This window comes from Quercus robur, chromosome 3 (genome assembly GCF_932294415.1).
Source record: "Quercus robur chromosome 3, dhQueRobu3.1, whole genome shotgun sequence".
Lineage (NCBI taxonomy): Eukaryota > Viridiplantae > Streptophyta > Magnoliopsida > Fagales > Fagaceae > Quercus > Quercus robur.
In genome coordinates, this window is record NC_065536.1 from 65,366,325 (window position 1) to 65,382,570 (window position 16,246).

The following is a 16,246-nucleotide window of genomic DNA, read 5'->3' on the forward strand; positions in this document are numbered from 1 at the left end:
TACAAGTACAAAATTAACCGAGAATTAGAATGGAGTAAAAGATTTTAGTCTTTACTTAACTCTCAAGTTTTTGATATACTAATTACTAGTATGGTTATTCATTTATTCTTTTAAATTTTTTTTTGGGGGAATCTTTTTTATGTCCACCTATATAAAAAGTATTTAAAACTAAGTTGTTCTTGTGCTTTAAACAACTTAAACTATCCAATCAAACGAGAGAGAGAGATATGTTGGGTGTAGTAGGCAATGGTGATATCGTATTGTGTATTCATTTTCATGTTAGATGAGGAACCTGAGTGTGTGATCTTCATCCAATGTAAAACATTTGTTTTCATATAATATAGAAATGACAGTTTCTTATAAAATTTTGGAGCACCGGCTCTATTTCATTATTAGTTTCGTGTTAGTGATTTTTTTTTCCTTTAAATCCTATCATTGTGCACTCTTAACATAATAGTAACTCTACAAGAAATTCATTTAATAAACATATTTAACAAACTTCTTAATTCTTTTGCTAATCTCAAAGCTTCCATTTTTGTTTATCTCAAACTCTGAATTATAAACAAAAGGAATTAAAAAATAAATACAAATACAAAATATACTCTTTTTTTTTTAGAAACAAACCCCACACACAAGAGAGAGAGAAAGAGGTTCTAACACAAAGGCACACCAGTAGTGTCCTTTCAATATGCAGGACCATTATCACTATCCATCTTTCTCCATGAATTTCTTGGCCGTTTTGTACATTTCCTTCAAGTACTCCCTAAACCTAACCAAATCCAACTTAACATTTTGTTCCTTCAAATATATGCTCATAACCTCAAGGGACCAATTCTTTCTTTTATAAGCAACTGGGTCTTTTATCATCATGTCATCCTTGTCATATTTCTCTATCAAACTGCTCTCCTCTGCTTTTATCCTATACTCCACGTACACTAACCCCATATCCTTAGCTGATTTTTCAAAGCAAACCTGTGACACCCATTCAGCCCCAAGTGGCACCACTTGGACAAACACTGAGCCAGGTCGAAGAAACAATGAATGTGTAAGTGCTGCACCATGTATCCCAAGCATTGCATGGCTCGAATTTATTAATGCATAAGATTCCTTCAAAGGGGTTGTAACTCTTGGCTCAAAAACTATCACATTAAAACCAATGTTTTCAGCTTCAAGTGTTACTTCATTTTGGTTCAAGAGTACACGACCAACACCACCACTTCGACTAGCCAATACTAGAATTGGCCTAGACTTTGAATGTTTAAATTTAGAGGGATGATTTTGGTTTTGGTTTTGGTTTTGGCCATATGCCTTGTTTAGGAAGGCACGAAAATGAGTGAAGGTTATTGATTTTGGTGTTAATTTAGGGTCTATAGTCATAAAGCCATGTGTTATCATGCCCACACTAACAGAAGGAAAACAATGAGTGATATTATCATTATCCAAGTCTATGATAGGGTACTTACTGAAAGTGTGTATTATTTCTATATACTTACTAACCCACCAATCACGAGCTTTCGATATTACGAGAACAACATCTTGATCAGGATAGACCGAATTGATGGTGATGAAGAGGGGGATGAAGCCATCATTGAAGTCATGGAAGAAGTTCCCGGTGTACCCGCCCGCATTGAATGCTAGGGCTGGGGCCTTGTGTTGGATTTTACATTTTGGGCTTGATAGGCCTGAGATAAGGACGACCTCCTTGATTCTAGGCATTATGAAACTCTCCCATTTGCGTGGATAGGGCCTCAATTTTTCCACCATGGGCTTTTGTGGGGTAGAGATGATAGGGTCCATTAGAAAGAATGTTGAAGTAGTGGGGTCTAGGACTGTTGGGCCATTGATTGAACAAATGTCATAGAAATAGTGAGTACGGTCACAGTTGATTTCTTTTGCTTGAGTGGATTGTGGAAATGGTGGAGTGAGTGTCTCCCTCTTGTTGATTGATTTGGGTAACTTGTGTTTTCTACCTACAATCATAAGAAAGTCCCAAAAATAAATTTAGAGATAGGAGGCTATTTCAATTTTGTCAACCAAATTTATATCATCAATTGAAAAATGATATATTAAGAGAATCTCAAAAAAAAAAAAAAAAAAAAAAACTTAATTAATAATTTTAAATCTCGAGAAGCGATAAATATTTAAATACCATGTGACATGTGGGTTCCAATTAGTTTAATTGGTAAAGTCTTTGATGGTTGAATAAGAGATCTAGGGTTCAATCTCTGCCTATACCAAAGATTGATTAATGTCTTGGTTTGATGACAAAGAGCTATCATCAGGAGTAGACGCTATATGTTGAAACTATCTCAAATTTTTTTTTAAAAAAAACTATGTGACAAATATTAACCTATAATTGATCATTTTATATCGCACTTTATGCCACTTGACCCCATTTAATTGCTAGGACAATAAATGCCATATTTATACTTAAATTTTAAAGGGAAATAGGAAATCTTAAGGTTGATCAATTTGACAAATGTCACAAGATCCAAAGAGGAATGAGGTTTGGCAACAATTAAAAACTCTAAAAGATATAGCTCAACCTAGTTGGCTTTGTATTGGAGACTTCAACCAAGTGCTCTCAAGAGAGGAAAAGTTCTATTTTAACCAAAACCTCATTGCTAGTGCTGAGTTATTTCAGCAAGTGTTGAGTGATCTTCAGCTTTGTGACTTGATGGCCTCTGGGCAACAATTCACCTGGATGAATAAAAGGGAGGAGGACTCTTTTGTTATGGAGAGATTAGATAGAGCCTTTGCCAGTACTGAGTGGATTAACCACTATCATTTATATTATCTAAGGAATCTCCCCATTAATAGGTCTGATCATGGACCTATAATCCTGGATTTTGAACATCAAACACCCTTTAGAAATCGACCTTTTAGATTTGAGCAAATGTGGATCACCCACCCCAGTTGTAGAGATATGATCAGAAAGGCCTGGGAATGGCAGTCTAGTGGGTCTAGAGCTTCAAAATTGAGGAATAAACTTAACAACATCAAAACTATAGCCAAAAAATGGAATAGAGAAGTGTTTGGTAGAGTGGAGATTGATATTAAATCAAAAATGGATCAACTTCAGCAATTGCAAAACTCCATTAATTCTCTTGAGGACATTAGAAAGGAGAGGCAGCTGAGGGAAGAGATAAAGGACTTACTTGATAAGGAGGAACTTAAGTGGGCTCAAAAAGCTAGGACTAATTGGATCCTCTATGGTGATAGAAACACAAAGTATTTTCAAACTATAGTAAAACAAAGAAGAGCAAAAAATAGAATTCTTCAATTAAAAGATGGGGATGGAAATTTTATTGACAATCTTAATGAGATTGAAAACATTCTTCTCTCTCTCTTTAAGACAAATTATGAAGATTGTAGTTCTAGAAGTGTGGATAACATTCTAGAAGAGCTCCAACCTCTCAACATCCCTACTTTAATAGATGAGCAACACTTTTCAATCAACAAACCAATTTCAGACTTTGAAATTAAGTGTGCTGTGTTTCAATTAGGAGCCCATAAAGCACCAGGTCCTGATGGCATCCTGCTTTCTTTTTCCATGGTTTTTGGGACATTGTGGAAGAGGATGTTACAAGAGTTGTCCAAGCTTTCTTCCACTCAGGTTCCCTATTTAAACCTCTAAACCACTCTTACATTGTTCTTATCCCTAAAAAGCCTTCCTTGATGAAGTTTCTCACTTCAAACCTATTAGCCTATGTAATGTGATCTATAAGGTGATATCCAAAGTGATGGTTAATAGGTTGAAACCTGTAATGGATAGTTTGATAACTCCATACCAGAATGCTTTTATACAGGGGAGAAACATTTCGGATAATATTCTTTTGGCTCATGAGATCATGGACACCCTAAAGAAAAAGAAAGGAAAGAAATTCTCTTTTGGAGCTCTAAAAATAGACATGTCCAAAGCTTATGACAGGGTCAACTGGAATTTCTTGAAAGCTGTTCTAACAGCCATGAAGTTTGATCCCAAATGCATTAGATGGATTATGGAATGTGTGTCTTCTGTGTCATACACTCTTCTATTCAATGGGAGTTTAACTTCAACCTTTCATCCAACACAGGGCCTAAGGTAAGGAGTTCTTTTATCTCCTTATCTCTTTCTTTTGTGTGCTAACATTCTCTCTATTTCTTTGCTACAGGCTGAATACTTTAATAAGATCAAAGGAGTGAAAGTAGGCAAAAGTGGTATTTCTTTCACTCATCTCTTTTTTTTAGATGACACTCTTCTTTTCTTCAAGAATGACAAGAACTCTCTAGGTAATATCCAATCCATCCTAAACTAGTACTGCTCTATCTCGGGCCAAAAAATAAATTTAGCCAAATCTGACCTTTTCTACTCCCTAAGCATGGACAAGGAATGTCAAGTATCCATAGCTAGAACTTTGAATGTGAACCTTGTCCAACACCCCAAAAAATACATTGGTATCAATTTTAAGTTGAAAGGAAATCGTATTGCTGGTTTTCATTTTCTGATTGATAAGTTTCATTCCAAGTTGCAGGGTTGGAAATCTAGGCTTCTTTCACAGGCTAGCAGAACTACCCTCATCTCTTCTATACTCCAATCTCTTCCTTTATACACCTTCTCTTGTTTTAAGGTTCCTGAATCTATTTGCAACAAGGTGGATGCTATTGTGAGGTCTTTTTGGTGGGGTCATGAAACTGGAGAGAAAAAACTCCATCTGATCAATTGGAATAAAATATGCAAGCCTAAAAGATGGGGGGGGGGGGGTCTTGGCATTAATAAGTTTAGCCCTATGAATCAAGCTTTGTTGGCAAAATAGTATTAGAGGCTGATTAACAGCCCCTAATCCCTCTTAGCTAGAACTTTTAAGGCTAAGTACCATCCTGATGAATCCTTGCAAGGCCACACACCTAAAGCACACCATTCCTGGGTTTGGAAAAATATTGTTCAGCAAGGTGATTCTCTTCTTCGGGAAGGCAGATGGTTGGTTGGAGATGATTTTTGAAAGTTCAAATACGTGTATAAACACCCTTGAACGTTTAGACCCCCAAATTACAACTTAACCAATTCAAGCATTATGTCAAACAACTAGTGTGCGGAAACTTAACATAAGCTATAATATGGAATTGGTAAAACTATCCAAGCCCAATTAAAATCACATCCACAGCAGATAATAAAAGGCAAAGATAAAGAGGAAGGAAGATGCAAACATAAAGACAACACGCGATGTGTTATCGAAGAGGAAACCGAAGCCTTCAGCGTAAAACCTCTCCGCCGCCCTCCAAGCGGTAAACAATCCACTAGAAAATATAGTTGGGATACATGGACAGCAATAGACCCTCCAAGCCTAATCTACCCAGTGCACCAAAGCCCTCCAAGCTTCTTACTCCAACGAGGTTGCGCCGAACCTTTTTCTTTTCTAGCTTCCCGGATTCCGCTACTAGACCGTAGCATCAACCAATGAAGATTGGTTCCTTCCTAACTGCTTCCCAGAAATCCAAACAGCTCTCTCACAGTAATGAAAATTGTGAGAACAAGGTTTGGTAAGATGCCTCTCAAGGATTTGACAATGGAGAGGAAGAGAGTTGAGGAATTTGAAGAGACTCTAATGTATAGATTGTGGGTGAATCAATCTTATTTTTCTTTAGGGTTTCTCTCTCAAAATTCTCTCTGGAAGCTCTCTTACAATCGTGGGTAAAAGGGGTATTTATACTGGAGTGGGAGAGGAATGTGAAATGTCAGGTTTAACAAAACAGGGGTGGCTCGCGGCTTGACCTCGCGGCTTGACTAAGTCGCGAGATCCAGTCGCGAGATAACCGTATGGCCAGTTGTCCTATTTTGTCCTGTAGTGCTCCAGCTAGCATGACTGTTCACCTTTTGGCATGCTTGGCACGTGTGCTGCGTTTGGCGGCTTGCAGCCGTGAGTCACTCGCGAGGCCAAGCCGCGAGTCTCTGTTTTCTTGCACACTCTTAAGCAAACTTCATTCTATCTCACTCACTACCCTTACATCAAACCCACCTAAATACAGGGTTACTAAATGCTGAATTACAAGCAAATTTGGCACGGAATAAAGCCAATTAGATGGTTGAATAAATTCAACCTTACAGTTTTGATATACCCCTTACACATCCTAATTGGTCGCCAAACTTAAGAGATAGTTCTTTGCTTCCTTTTTTGCAAACTAGCACAGTGGGAGATCTTATTGATCATAATTCTAGAAGTTGGAAAGTGGATTTAATTAGGAGATTATACCATCATCCTAAAGCGGTCAACATTTTGCAAATGCACATTTCCAAAATCAATGATTCGAAGGATAGGCTTATGTGGAAATACACAAGGGATGGGAATTATAGTACCAAGAGAGCTTATGAGTTGTTAATTGAAGACTCTTTAGGGTCACAACAATTCCAGTAGGAAAGAAAGATATGGACTGCAATTTGGAAAGCCCATGTACCCTTAAGAATTACCAATTTTGTGTGGAAACTTCTCCATGACAGATTACCTACCATGACCACTTTACATAGCAGAGGCATCAGTAATGATGACATTTGCCCCTTATGTAATGCTAAAGAAGAGACTCCGACACATCTATTTCTCTTTTGTAGCTTTTCTAGAGCTTGTTGGTTTGGTTCAGATCTTGGTCTGCATACTTCTGATATCACTAATGTGTCTGTTCAGTCTTGGTCAAAAGACTATAGCAGCTCTTGCTTAAATATTGAAGATCAAAGCTTGGTCATCCTTTAATCAATGTTTACTGTTTTGTGGTTAATTTGGAATCACAGAAACAAAGTGCTTCACCAAGGCTTGAACCCGAATCCCCTAAAGGTTATTCTAACAGCCAAAACTTTATCTTGCAGGTACAGGAAGGCTTATGCAGGTCCATACCATCCTACCAGAAAGCTTAGAGCAGTCAAGTCAAGCCATCTCATAGATGCAGGGCAATATTAGCTCATCATCAAATTAGCTAAAGCAAGAAGAACAAAGCCACAAAGGAGAGCATATGCTTTTGTAGCTGTAAATATGCAGGGAGTGGAAGTGTTTTCAGGGGTTAATTGCAGTCTCGCCAACACAGCAATAGGAGCTCTACTTGAAGCAATGGTAGAAGCTGGTATCATAGCTAAAAACTATGGCTTTCAACATGTTTTGTTCTTAACTGACAGGATCAATCTCCATCAAGTTTTCAAATTAAGGAAAAGCACAGATTGGCTGGATAGTAGTAGGATAGCTGATCTGAATTTTCTTTCTCAAAATGGTTTATTTTGTAATACTCTGTTTATCCCTCATGTAGTAGTTAAGGCTATGTGGTCTTTTGCTAAACAGGCTATGAACACACCCTTGTATTACAGGTGGTACAATCCTGCTCTATGTAACATTGTATGAACTTTGTTTGGTTTAAAAAAAAAAAAAAAAAAAAAAGAAAAAAAGAAAAGAAAAGAGATATAATTCATTTGATAAAATATTACTAAGCATCTTCACATAGTGATTAAGTTGTGATCAAGCAGTTGGTCTATTAATAGATGCCTTCACAATATAACTTTTGTCTCAATCCCTCCAAACCAAAATCCCCATAATATTTTAAATTTTTTATACGATGAGAACTAGATACCTAGGAGGAAGTATCTTCTAATATACATATCAAGTCAGTCAGAAAATAAAAGTTTTATTTATTTATTATTTTATAATTCAATAGTTACAACAATGAATGAAATATTTGAATTTTGAATTTGCTAGGACATATGTAATTCACTTGTTAGGAACATATGTCACTATTTTATGTAATTGGCTAATCCTTTGACAAAACGCACTTTACTTGTAATTGGGTAGATCTAGGATGTGTTTAATACTTCAAGAAACCTTGTTTCAAGTTAAAGTGTTAAAGCCATGCAAGTCTATCCAAGATTCAAGTGTAGAAAGTGCTGTTCATTAAAACTTGACAACTAGCCATCTGTCGAGCCTTGAAGAGCTGTTCTAGCCCGTGGCTCAACAGCAGCTCGACAGATAGGCATCTGTCGAGGTTTATGAAAAACAGAGTTTTAGTTTTGTTTTCACTCCAATCCATGATTGTATGTTTGGACTTTCTTTTCTCACAACCCTAGACATATAAAATGATTATTTTAAGGGCCGTCAAAGGTGGAGCAAGTTGCACAAGTGTTGAGCAAAGTTTGTTCAAGCAAATTGTGATTGGAGATAGAATTTGCCCTAGTTCATTTTTCTTGTGAAGAAGCTGCTGTATTTGTGTACCGTTGGGTTTTGTAACCAAGGAGCTTCTTGATCTTCATCGTGTGATGAACTGAAGAATTTCACAGCCAACAACTTTCTCTAGTTGGTGATTGAAGTCGAATACTGGGATTCACGCAATTGGTTAGTCACGTACTGGGAGCTGTGCATTACAAGGAGAGATTGTCACTACAGAACAAATCTTGTTGGGTATTAAGGTAAGTGTTCAACTGTAGGTTGGTATAAGGTATTGGGATTCATTTACTTGTAATTGCTTGTTTTGATAATAGTGGATTCTCGGGAGTAGTGACTTTAAAATCACCCGGTGGGGTTTTTGCCGTGTTGGTTTTCCCCATTCATAAACAAATCATCGTGTCAATTTATTTTCCGCTGCATATTTAGTTTTTTGGTGATTTGTTTGTGCTACCACGCATTTGCACGTTAATTTGATTAATTAATTAACTTGACTAATTAATCAATTAATTTATCACAAGGGATCAATTCGTTTCTGGCCTATCAAAATTTCATAAACATACTAAAAGGTGTTAACCAGTTTAGCTACATAACTCTTGTCAACTAGAAAACAAGTTTTTATTTTTTATTTTTTAATACAAACTAGAAAACAAGTTAATGAGTGATAAAGGATAACACGAGGGAGTTTAGTGGAACCAATTCTTACAAAGGCTTGGTATGTTGTAATAAGAGATACTCATCACTTAATACAAGACTCTTCACCTTATTGTGACTGATTTTGATCACACTATCACAGAGAGTCTATGTGACACGCAGATTATTGAGACAGCAAATGGAAGTGCCTTCACACAACAAATGAAGAGAATGTTGAAAGGGTTTTGCAACACATACCTTGAATGGTCTTGGTTGAACGTGACACATTCCTTCTCGATACTGGTGATAAATATAAGTAAAGCTGAAATACCAACAAAATGACTATTATTGCAAGGCATATTGAATCTCTCTTCTTCATATCGCTATACGATCCAAGCTTTTCTGTAGATTATTTCGATTTTGATACTAAGATTGAAGCTTTCCTATCTACTCATCCTTTTCTGGGCATAAACTATAAACAATCAACAATACCCCACCTTGCTAGCTCAAAAGTTCCTCTAATTGAAGCTTATCAATCTAAAACTTCAAGCAAAATAAAAAGTGTTAAACAGAGGTATTATTGAAGAGCAAAGAAGTCTTAAGAATTTTGTAAATCTTTTGCTCAATCTGATGTCTGATTTTCTTGACTTAAAACTTTCCATGGAAGAAGTTTTTGGAGAGAGAGAGACTGCGACCTCATGGAAGACACGTGGGAAGCATTAGGAGGGTGCAAGCTCACACGTTAGGCTGTGATTTAAAAGAGACCGCTAAATTACATTATAAAAGTATTTGAGTAGAAAAAGACATCCTAACTTAGCTCCCCCTAAAAATATAAGGAAAAAATGTCTAAATTGATAACCAATTTCCAAATTATTGATAGTAGATAATTACATAAGATGCAGAGCTTTCAAAGGATTAGGTCCCCTTTTCCACTGAAAGCTCTGCTTCTCATGTAATTATTTTGCAATCAAGAATTTGAAAATTGGCTACCAATTTTAATTACCCATGACTCAATATTCCGTCTCCTACACTTCACAAATTTCTGTCCATTCATAGTAAACATGACTCAATTACGGCAACGAAAGAATCTCCTAAAATGAAAGGAGCATGTCATTGACTCAATTATATTGATTGGGAAACTTAACCAAGAAAATTGAGCAGGGGTTTCGTTACATTCACAAAATATTTTGTCAAGAGGACTAGTACAAAAGCTAGTTAATATATATGGCCTTTAAAGTCAATATATTATCTTTCAAGATTAAGGCTCTGAAAATTGTAGATAGAGATAGGATTTGACTCATTCTTTCTATTATTGTTGGATTGAAATTTTCGTAAATAATAGCTATATATGATGTTCCTCAACATTTTGTGTGCATGTAGAGAAACCTACCCTAGATGGGATTTTGGTAGTAATTATGGTGTAAGGAGTAGTTTACTAGGATATAGTTAAACATAACATTTCCTAAATCATAAAGATGGTTGTATTATAAGATTTTGTAATGCAAATTAGTAACAAGTTCTACATTCTCTTTGTTTCTATGATTTTGTACCATTGGAACTAAAACTATTCTGCAAATTAGTACAACATTTTTTATTAGGTCCTCTCATTAAATATGAGGACCCATTGTCCCTTGAAATCTCTACTCCTCATGTAATTATCTGCTATCAATAATTTGGAAAATTGGCTACCAATTTAACTTTTTTGCCTGGCCTTTCCTTGTTAAACCATATACTCCAAGCAATTGTGACCACTAACCCTATCAACTATTGGATAAACTTGACAAGCCATTATAGGTCTTTAGGCACCCGTTAAAATTTAAAAGATCCCCCTTTTAAGATGAAAATGGGATCGAACTGTTGGTGGCTACCGATCTTCAACTAACTAAAAGGGTCACTACAGACCGTATGATATATAGTAAATTAAATTATTGCGTATACATTGTGAATATAGCAAAGATTTGCAGCTTTCTAAAACTTAATTTTATTACTAATACAAGCCAAGAGCCTTCAAATCTCCTCTTCTGACTTGCTAGTACTACACAACCCAGAGTGTTCAAACAAATGCCTTTCTTCGAATATACATTCATAAGAGCATCTCCAATGGTGTAGCTAATGCATAAAAATCTCTATAATAGAGAATGACACCATAAAAATAGTCTCCAATGGACTCTTTATACCCGGAATTTTGTTTGGCTCATGAACAATAGCTCATCAAGTCTGATGGGCTACTATTCATTCTTCAAATGTTTTTTTTTTTTTTCTATAATAATAATCAAGTATTGAATTAAAAAATGTTAGAAGATGTGTAGTTGTTAAAAAAAAATAAATAATGAATAAAGAAATAATATTTAAATGAGATAAAGAATCTATTGGAAAGTGTATTTGAAAAAGTGGATAGTTAAAAAGTAAAAGTCATTATTCATTCTCCAAACAGTACAAAAATTTGCCTACTCTGCTGGAGATGCTCTAAAGGACCAATCTTTTCCTTTTAAAGCAACTGGGTCTCTAATTATTACCATGTCATCCTTGTTATAATTCTCTATCAAGCTACTCTCCTTAGCTTTTATCCTATACTTTGACCCCACATTCCTAGCCAATCTTGCATAGCAAATCTCCACCGCTTAAGCAGTCCCAAGCGGCACCACTTGCATAAACACCGAGCCAGGCTTATACCAATCATTGCATGGCTTGAATGTATCAATTCATAAACTTAGTGCCTGGTAGTCATAGGCGTTGGCTCAAAAATAATAATCACATTAAAACCAACCTTTTCATATTCAAATTTTACTTTATTTTGTTTGAAATTACAAGTACACGACCTGTACCACCATTACAATGAATCAACACAAGAATTGGCCTAGATTTTGAAGAGTTAAATTTAGAGAGATGGTTTTGGTTTGGAATTTGGCTCATATGCTTTGTCAATTAAGGCATGAAAATGTGTGAACCTTTATAGTTTGGTATTAATTTAGGGTCCGTAATGATCAAACCATCTGATATAATACTCACACTGGCAAAAAGGAAACAACGAGTCAGGAAGGAGTCAAAACTTTGAATTAAGGGGAGTAGCTTTACTGTTGACTGTGTGTAGTAATTTTAACCTCTGACTTTGCTACTACTTAGCTGCTAAGATTTTTTTATTTTTTATTTTATTTTTGTGTGTGGGTAAGAACAAATTTATTTTTGTTTAGAATTTTTTAAAGGGCATGATTGTTTATTTTGGATAAAATTGGTTAACTGAGCTTAATTTTTTTAGTTTTACTATTACTAATTTTTGTTGTTGAGCTATTTTTTTGAGCTTGTATATTTTGTTTTAGATTTTAGATCTATAATTTTTTTTTTTTATGGTCACTAAAATGAGGAAAATGTTAAAACTATAAACTTTTTTATAAATTACTGATATGATAAGTGGTTACTGGTAAGTAAAAAAATGATGTGAGTAATTGGCCCATTATGCAAACTAATAAGAATTTGCTACTAAAAGAGTTTGTAAAAATGTTGTAAAAAAGTTTGTGAGTATAGTATTACACTTAAAAGAATCAATGATACTGTCTAAGAGAAACAAAATGTAATTTTATATAATAAAATTGCTAAAGTTAATACACATATATATAATAATATTTTTAAAAAAAATATTAGGGGAGGCCATCGCCCTCGTCCAATGATAATTCCGTCCATGCAACGAGTAATAGTATTATTATCAAGATGTATGATAGGTGTTTCTGAAAAAATATATATATATATATATATATATATATTTATAATAGGATATTTAGTGAAAGTACGTAATATTTTTGTGTACTTATTAAACCACCAATCATGAATCTCTGATATTACAAGTACAACATCTTGATCAGGGAGGATTGAATTGATGGTGATTATAAAGCCGTCTTTGAGGTCATGGAAGATGTTTCCAGTAAATCCGCTAGTAAATCCGTCATTCTCAAAAAAATTAAAAAAAATTCTATTCCCCACTAATTAATTACCTTTCACTTTTTCCTTTCAGCTCACCAGGTAGCTACTTTGCTCCCTTTCTCTGTTTTTTATTCCAATCAGGAATACACAATTCATTCAATAACTATTTTTCTTGGCAAAATTTTACCCTTTATTTTATATTATTTAGAGTAAAATACTATTTTAGTCTCTAAACTTTATCAAAAGTTTGTTTTTGTTTTTCTTTTTTTCTTTCTTAAACTTTGAAAAGTTCTTTTTCTATCCTCTAACTTTGTAAATAGTTTTTTTTTTTTTTTTTAATTATTTTAAAGAAAAAAATTGGGATTAAAAAAAAAAAAAACCTTTAGGACTGAATTATATAATAGTTTTGTATTAATTTGCCGAATAGTTTTGGTTCCAATGGTACAAAATCATAGAAACTCGGACACAATGTGGAACTTGCTAGGAGGTAAGGTGTTTCAATGTTTGTGAGAAATAGAATGCCCTTTTTTATTAACACTATTTAAGACTGAATTATACTAAAAAGTTGCAGGACCTATATCAATGTCTGTCATAAAATAACTTATTCGGTTATTATTCATTTATTTTTAGCTATTGGGTTCTAGTTAGCTCAAACTGTGGGTTCCGATTAGCTTAATTAGTAAAGTCTATTGTAGTGAAATAAGAGATTTGAAATTTGATTCCTGCCTACATCAAAAATCAATCGGTGTGTCTTAGTCGGACACCATTTGTTGGAAGTCAAAAAAAAAAAACCTTCTCCAAATTCAAGTTTTTAAACGCAGCCATTATGAAATAATTACATGAGAATCAAAACATTAAAATGGAGATGGTCCCTCGTATTATTTTAGAGGACCTTTCCGAATTCTTGTTAGCAAATAATTACATGAGAAGAATATTCAAACGAAGATAGTTCCTCATATTTTATAAGAGGACCAAGTCGTGAATCAATGAATGTAGTTGCATTTGCAATTTGAAATTCGAGACAATGCCAAAAAAAAAAAAATGGTGAAAATTTGGCAAAATTACCACATTAAAGGTCATTACATTTGGTAAATTGAAGTAATGAATGTAGACTCTTTTTTCTTTCCTTTTTTTTTTTTTTTTGGTTATAAATAATTTGAACAACAATTAGAGATAAGAGATTTGGACTGTAGTTCTCCTAGTAAAGAAGAAAAAGTTATACTATCAAGTTACAAAACTCTTGACAATGACAATAGGCATTAGGAATATCAAATAAAATGATGGTAGTTCTCCTAGTAATGATATTTTGAAAATTTCTACTAACTATATAAAAAGCGCGCGAATGCCATCTATAGTGATTTCTACAGTGATTTTGGTTTCGTGAGTCCTCCTTTTTTGTCCGTTTGTGGAGTGCTAAACGGTGCGTTTTCTCACTGGAACTCTCCAGATATTTTCTCTCTCTCTCTTTTCTCTCTGGAAGAACTCTCTGTATCTCTTCTCTCTCTCTTTTCTCTCTGGAAGAACTCTCTGTATCTCTTCTCTAATCATTTCAGGACGGCAGGACCAGATCGGCTCAGGAAGAAAGAAAGGAAAAAAAAACATGGGAAGAACTCTCTGTATCTCTTCTCTATCTTTTCTCTCTATCATTTCAGGATGAGAGGACTAGATCGACTCAGGAAATTCTGGTTTCGTCAATCACTGCCCAAAATCAAACACAATGTAGTTAACAACACAAACCCCATCATAATCATTCAAAAAGCCAAATATACCATAAAAAGAAAAAAGAAACAAAAGAAAACACACAAACACAAACAAATTCACAATCTCTCTCTCAAAAATATTTTATTCAAATCACAAAAAACCCCTTAAAAAAAAAAAAACTAAACTGAATCCATATTGATTAACTATATAAAAATCTGGTTTCGTCAATCACTGCCCAAAATCAAACACAATGTAGTTAACAACTCAAACCCCATCATAATAATTCAAAAAACTAAACTGAATCCACAAAAAACCCATTAAAAAAAAAAAAAAAAAAAAAAAAAAAAAAAAAAAAAAAAACCTAAACTGAATCCATATCTATTAACTATATAAAAATCTGGTTTCGTCAATCAGTGCCCAAAATCAAACACAATATCTTATTTCAAATCACAAAAAACCCATTTTAAAAAAATAAAAATAAAATAAAAAACTAAACTGAATCCATAAAAGATCATTCAAAACCATTGAAAATAAAATACATAAACACACCTCAAAGAAAGCATTGTAAGGAGTAGCATCAAAATTCGAAATCTTCTATAAAACTTCTTGAGAATAGCGAAAACGACAGAGGAAAGAGTGACACTCCAAGATTTGTGATATTAAGGGGCAGAATACGGTGGTAGCAAGTAGCAAGCAGTGGAGGTGAACGCAGAGAAGTGAGGAGAGAGAAAGAGAGAGGAGGCAAACGTTTATGGGAGAGGGAGAGTTTGGGGCTTGGACAGCTGATGAAAGAATAAGGAGGTGGGTATAAATATTTCTAGGGTTTAAAATTGTGATGCTGTCGTTTTTTTTTTTTTTTTTTTTTTTTTTTTTTTTTAAGCTAAATACCAAAACGACGTAGTTTTGGAACTAACATTAAACTTAATGTCAGATCCAAAACACGTCGTTTTGGTATCAGAGTATATATATAATATTTTTATATTATAAGTAGTTGCGTTTTTTAGTCTTCAGTTTATTTTTTTATATATATATTATTATACTGACACAACAAATTTCACAATATTTTCACAATTATTGAAGTGTCAATTTCTTATAAGTCAAAATAAAATAATAAAATATGAAACTGTGACCAACCACAACTGAAAATAAATGTTTTGTGAAAATGTTATGACACTTGTTAGTACAATATTTTTTCATTGTAGCTACAATGCCTAATTTTTTTTTAAGTAATCTGTTTGTGTTTTTTTTTTCTTTTAAATATTTATGTAAGTTGGTATATATATTGTTATACTGACAAAAAAAATTTTACAATATTTTCACAATTATTGACGTGTCAATTTCTTACAAATCGAAATAAAATAATAAAATATGAGATTGTGACCAACCACAACTAAAAATAAATGTTTATAATAAAAGTGCAAATGCGTGCATAGTGTCTTTGCACTGTACATCCAGTGTTTTTGCACTGTGCAGCACTGTAGCTACAACAATGCTTTGGTTTAGTTAGTCATTTTTTTTTTCAATAATCGGTTTGTGTTTTTTTTTTCTTTTCTTTTAAATATTGATGTAAGTTGATATTGTTATATTGACATAACAAATTTCACTATATTTTCACAATTATTGACGTGTCAATTTCTTACAAGTCGAAATAAAATAATAAAATATGAGGCTATAGCTAACCACAACTGAAAATAAATATTTAAAAAAAATGTTACAACACTTATTGTTATCACAATATTTTCATAATTGTTGAAATCTCACTTTCTTTTATATCAAATAAAAAAAATGCTAAATCCACAACAAATCATAGGTAAGTTATTAGTGATGGA

The 16,246-nt window shown here is 33.8% G+C and overlaps 2 protein-coding genes across 3 annotated transcripts in view; both read right to left on the reverse strand.

The window, feature by feature from the left end:
• Window positions 1-9,617, reverse strand: part of LOC126718937 (xylan glycosyltransferase MUCI21-like) — a 63,104-nt gene extending 53,487 nt beyond the window's left edge. The window contains exons 1-2 of one of the 2 annotated variants that reach the window (XM_050421353.1): window positions 9,060-9,617; window positions 630-1,970 (exon numbers count right to left, since the gene is read on the reverse strand). In XM_050421353.1, the coding sequence (XP_050277310.1) occupies window positions 706-1,970; window positions 9,060-9,180 (1,386 nt within the window). In that variant the 5' untranslated portion in view covers window positions 9,181-9,617 and the 3' untranslated portion in view covers window positions 630-705. Of the gene's footprint in view, window positions 1-629; window positions 1,971-9,059 lie in introns of those variants that run through there. The other variant, XM_050421355.1, reaches the window with a different exon arrangement.
• LOC126718936 (receptor-like protein 53) overlaps window positions 1-16,246 on the reverse strand; it is a 78,871-nt gene that overhangs the window by 46,488 nt on the left and 16,137 nt on the right. The window lies entirely within an intron of this gene.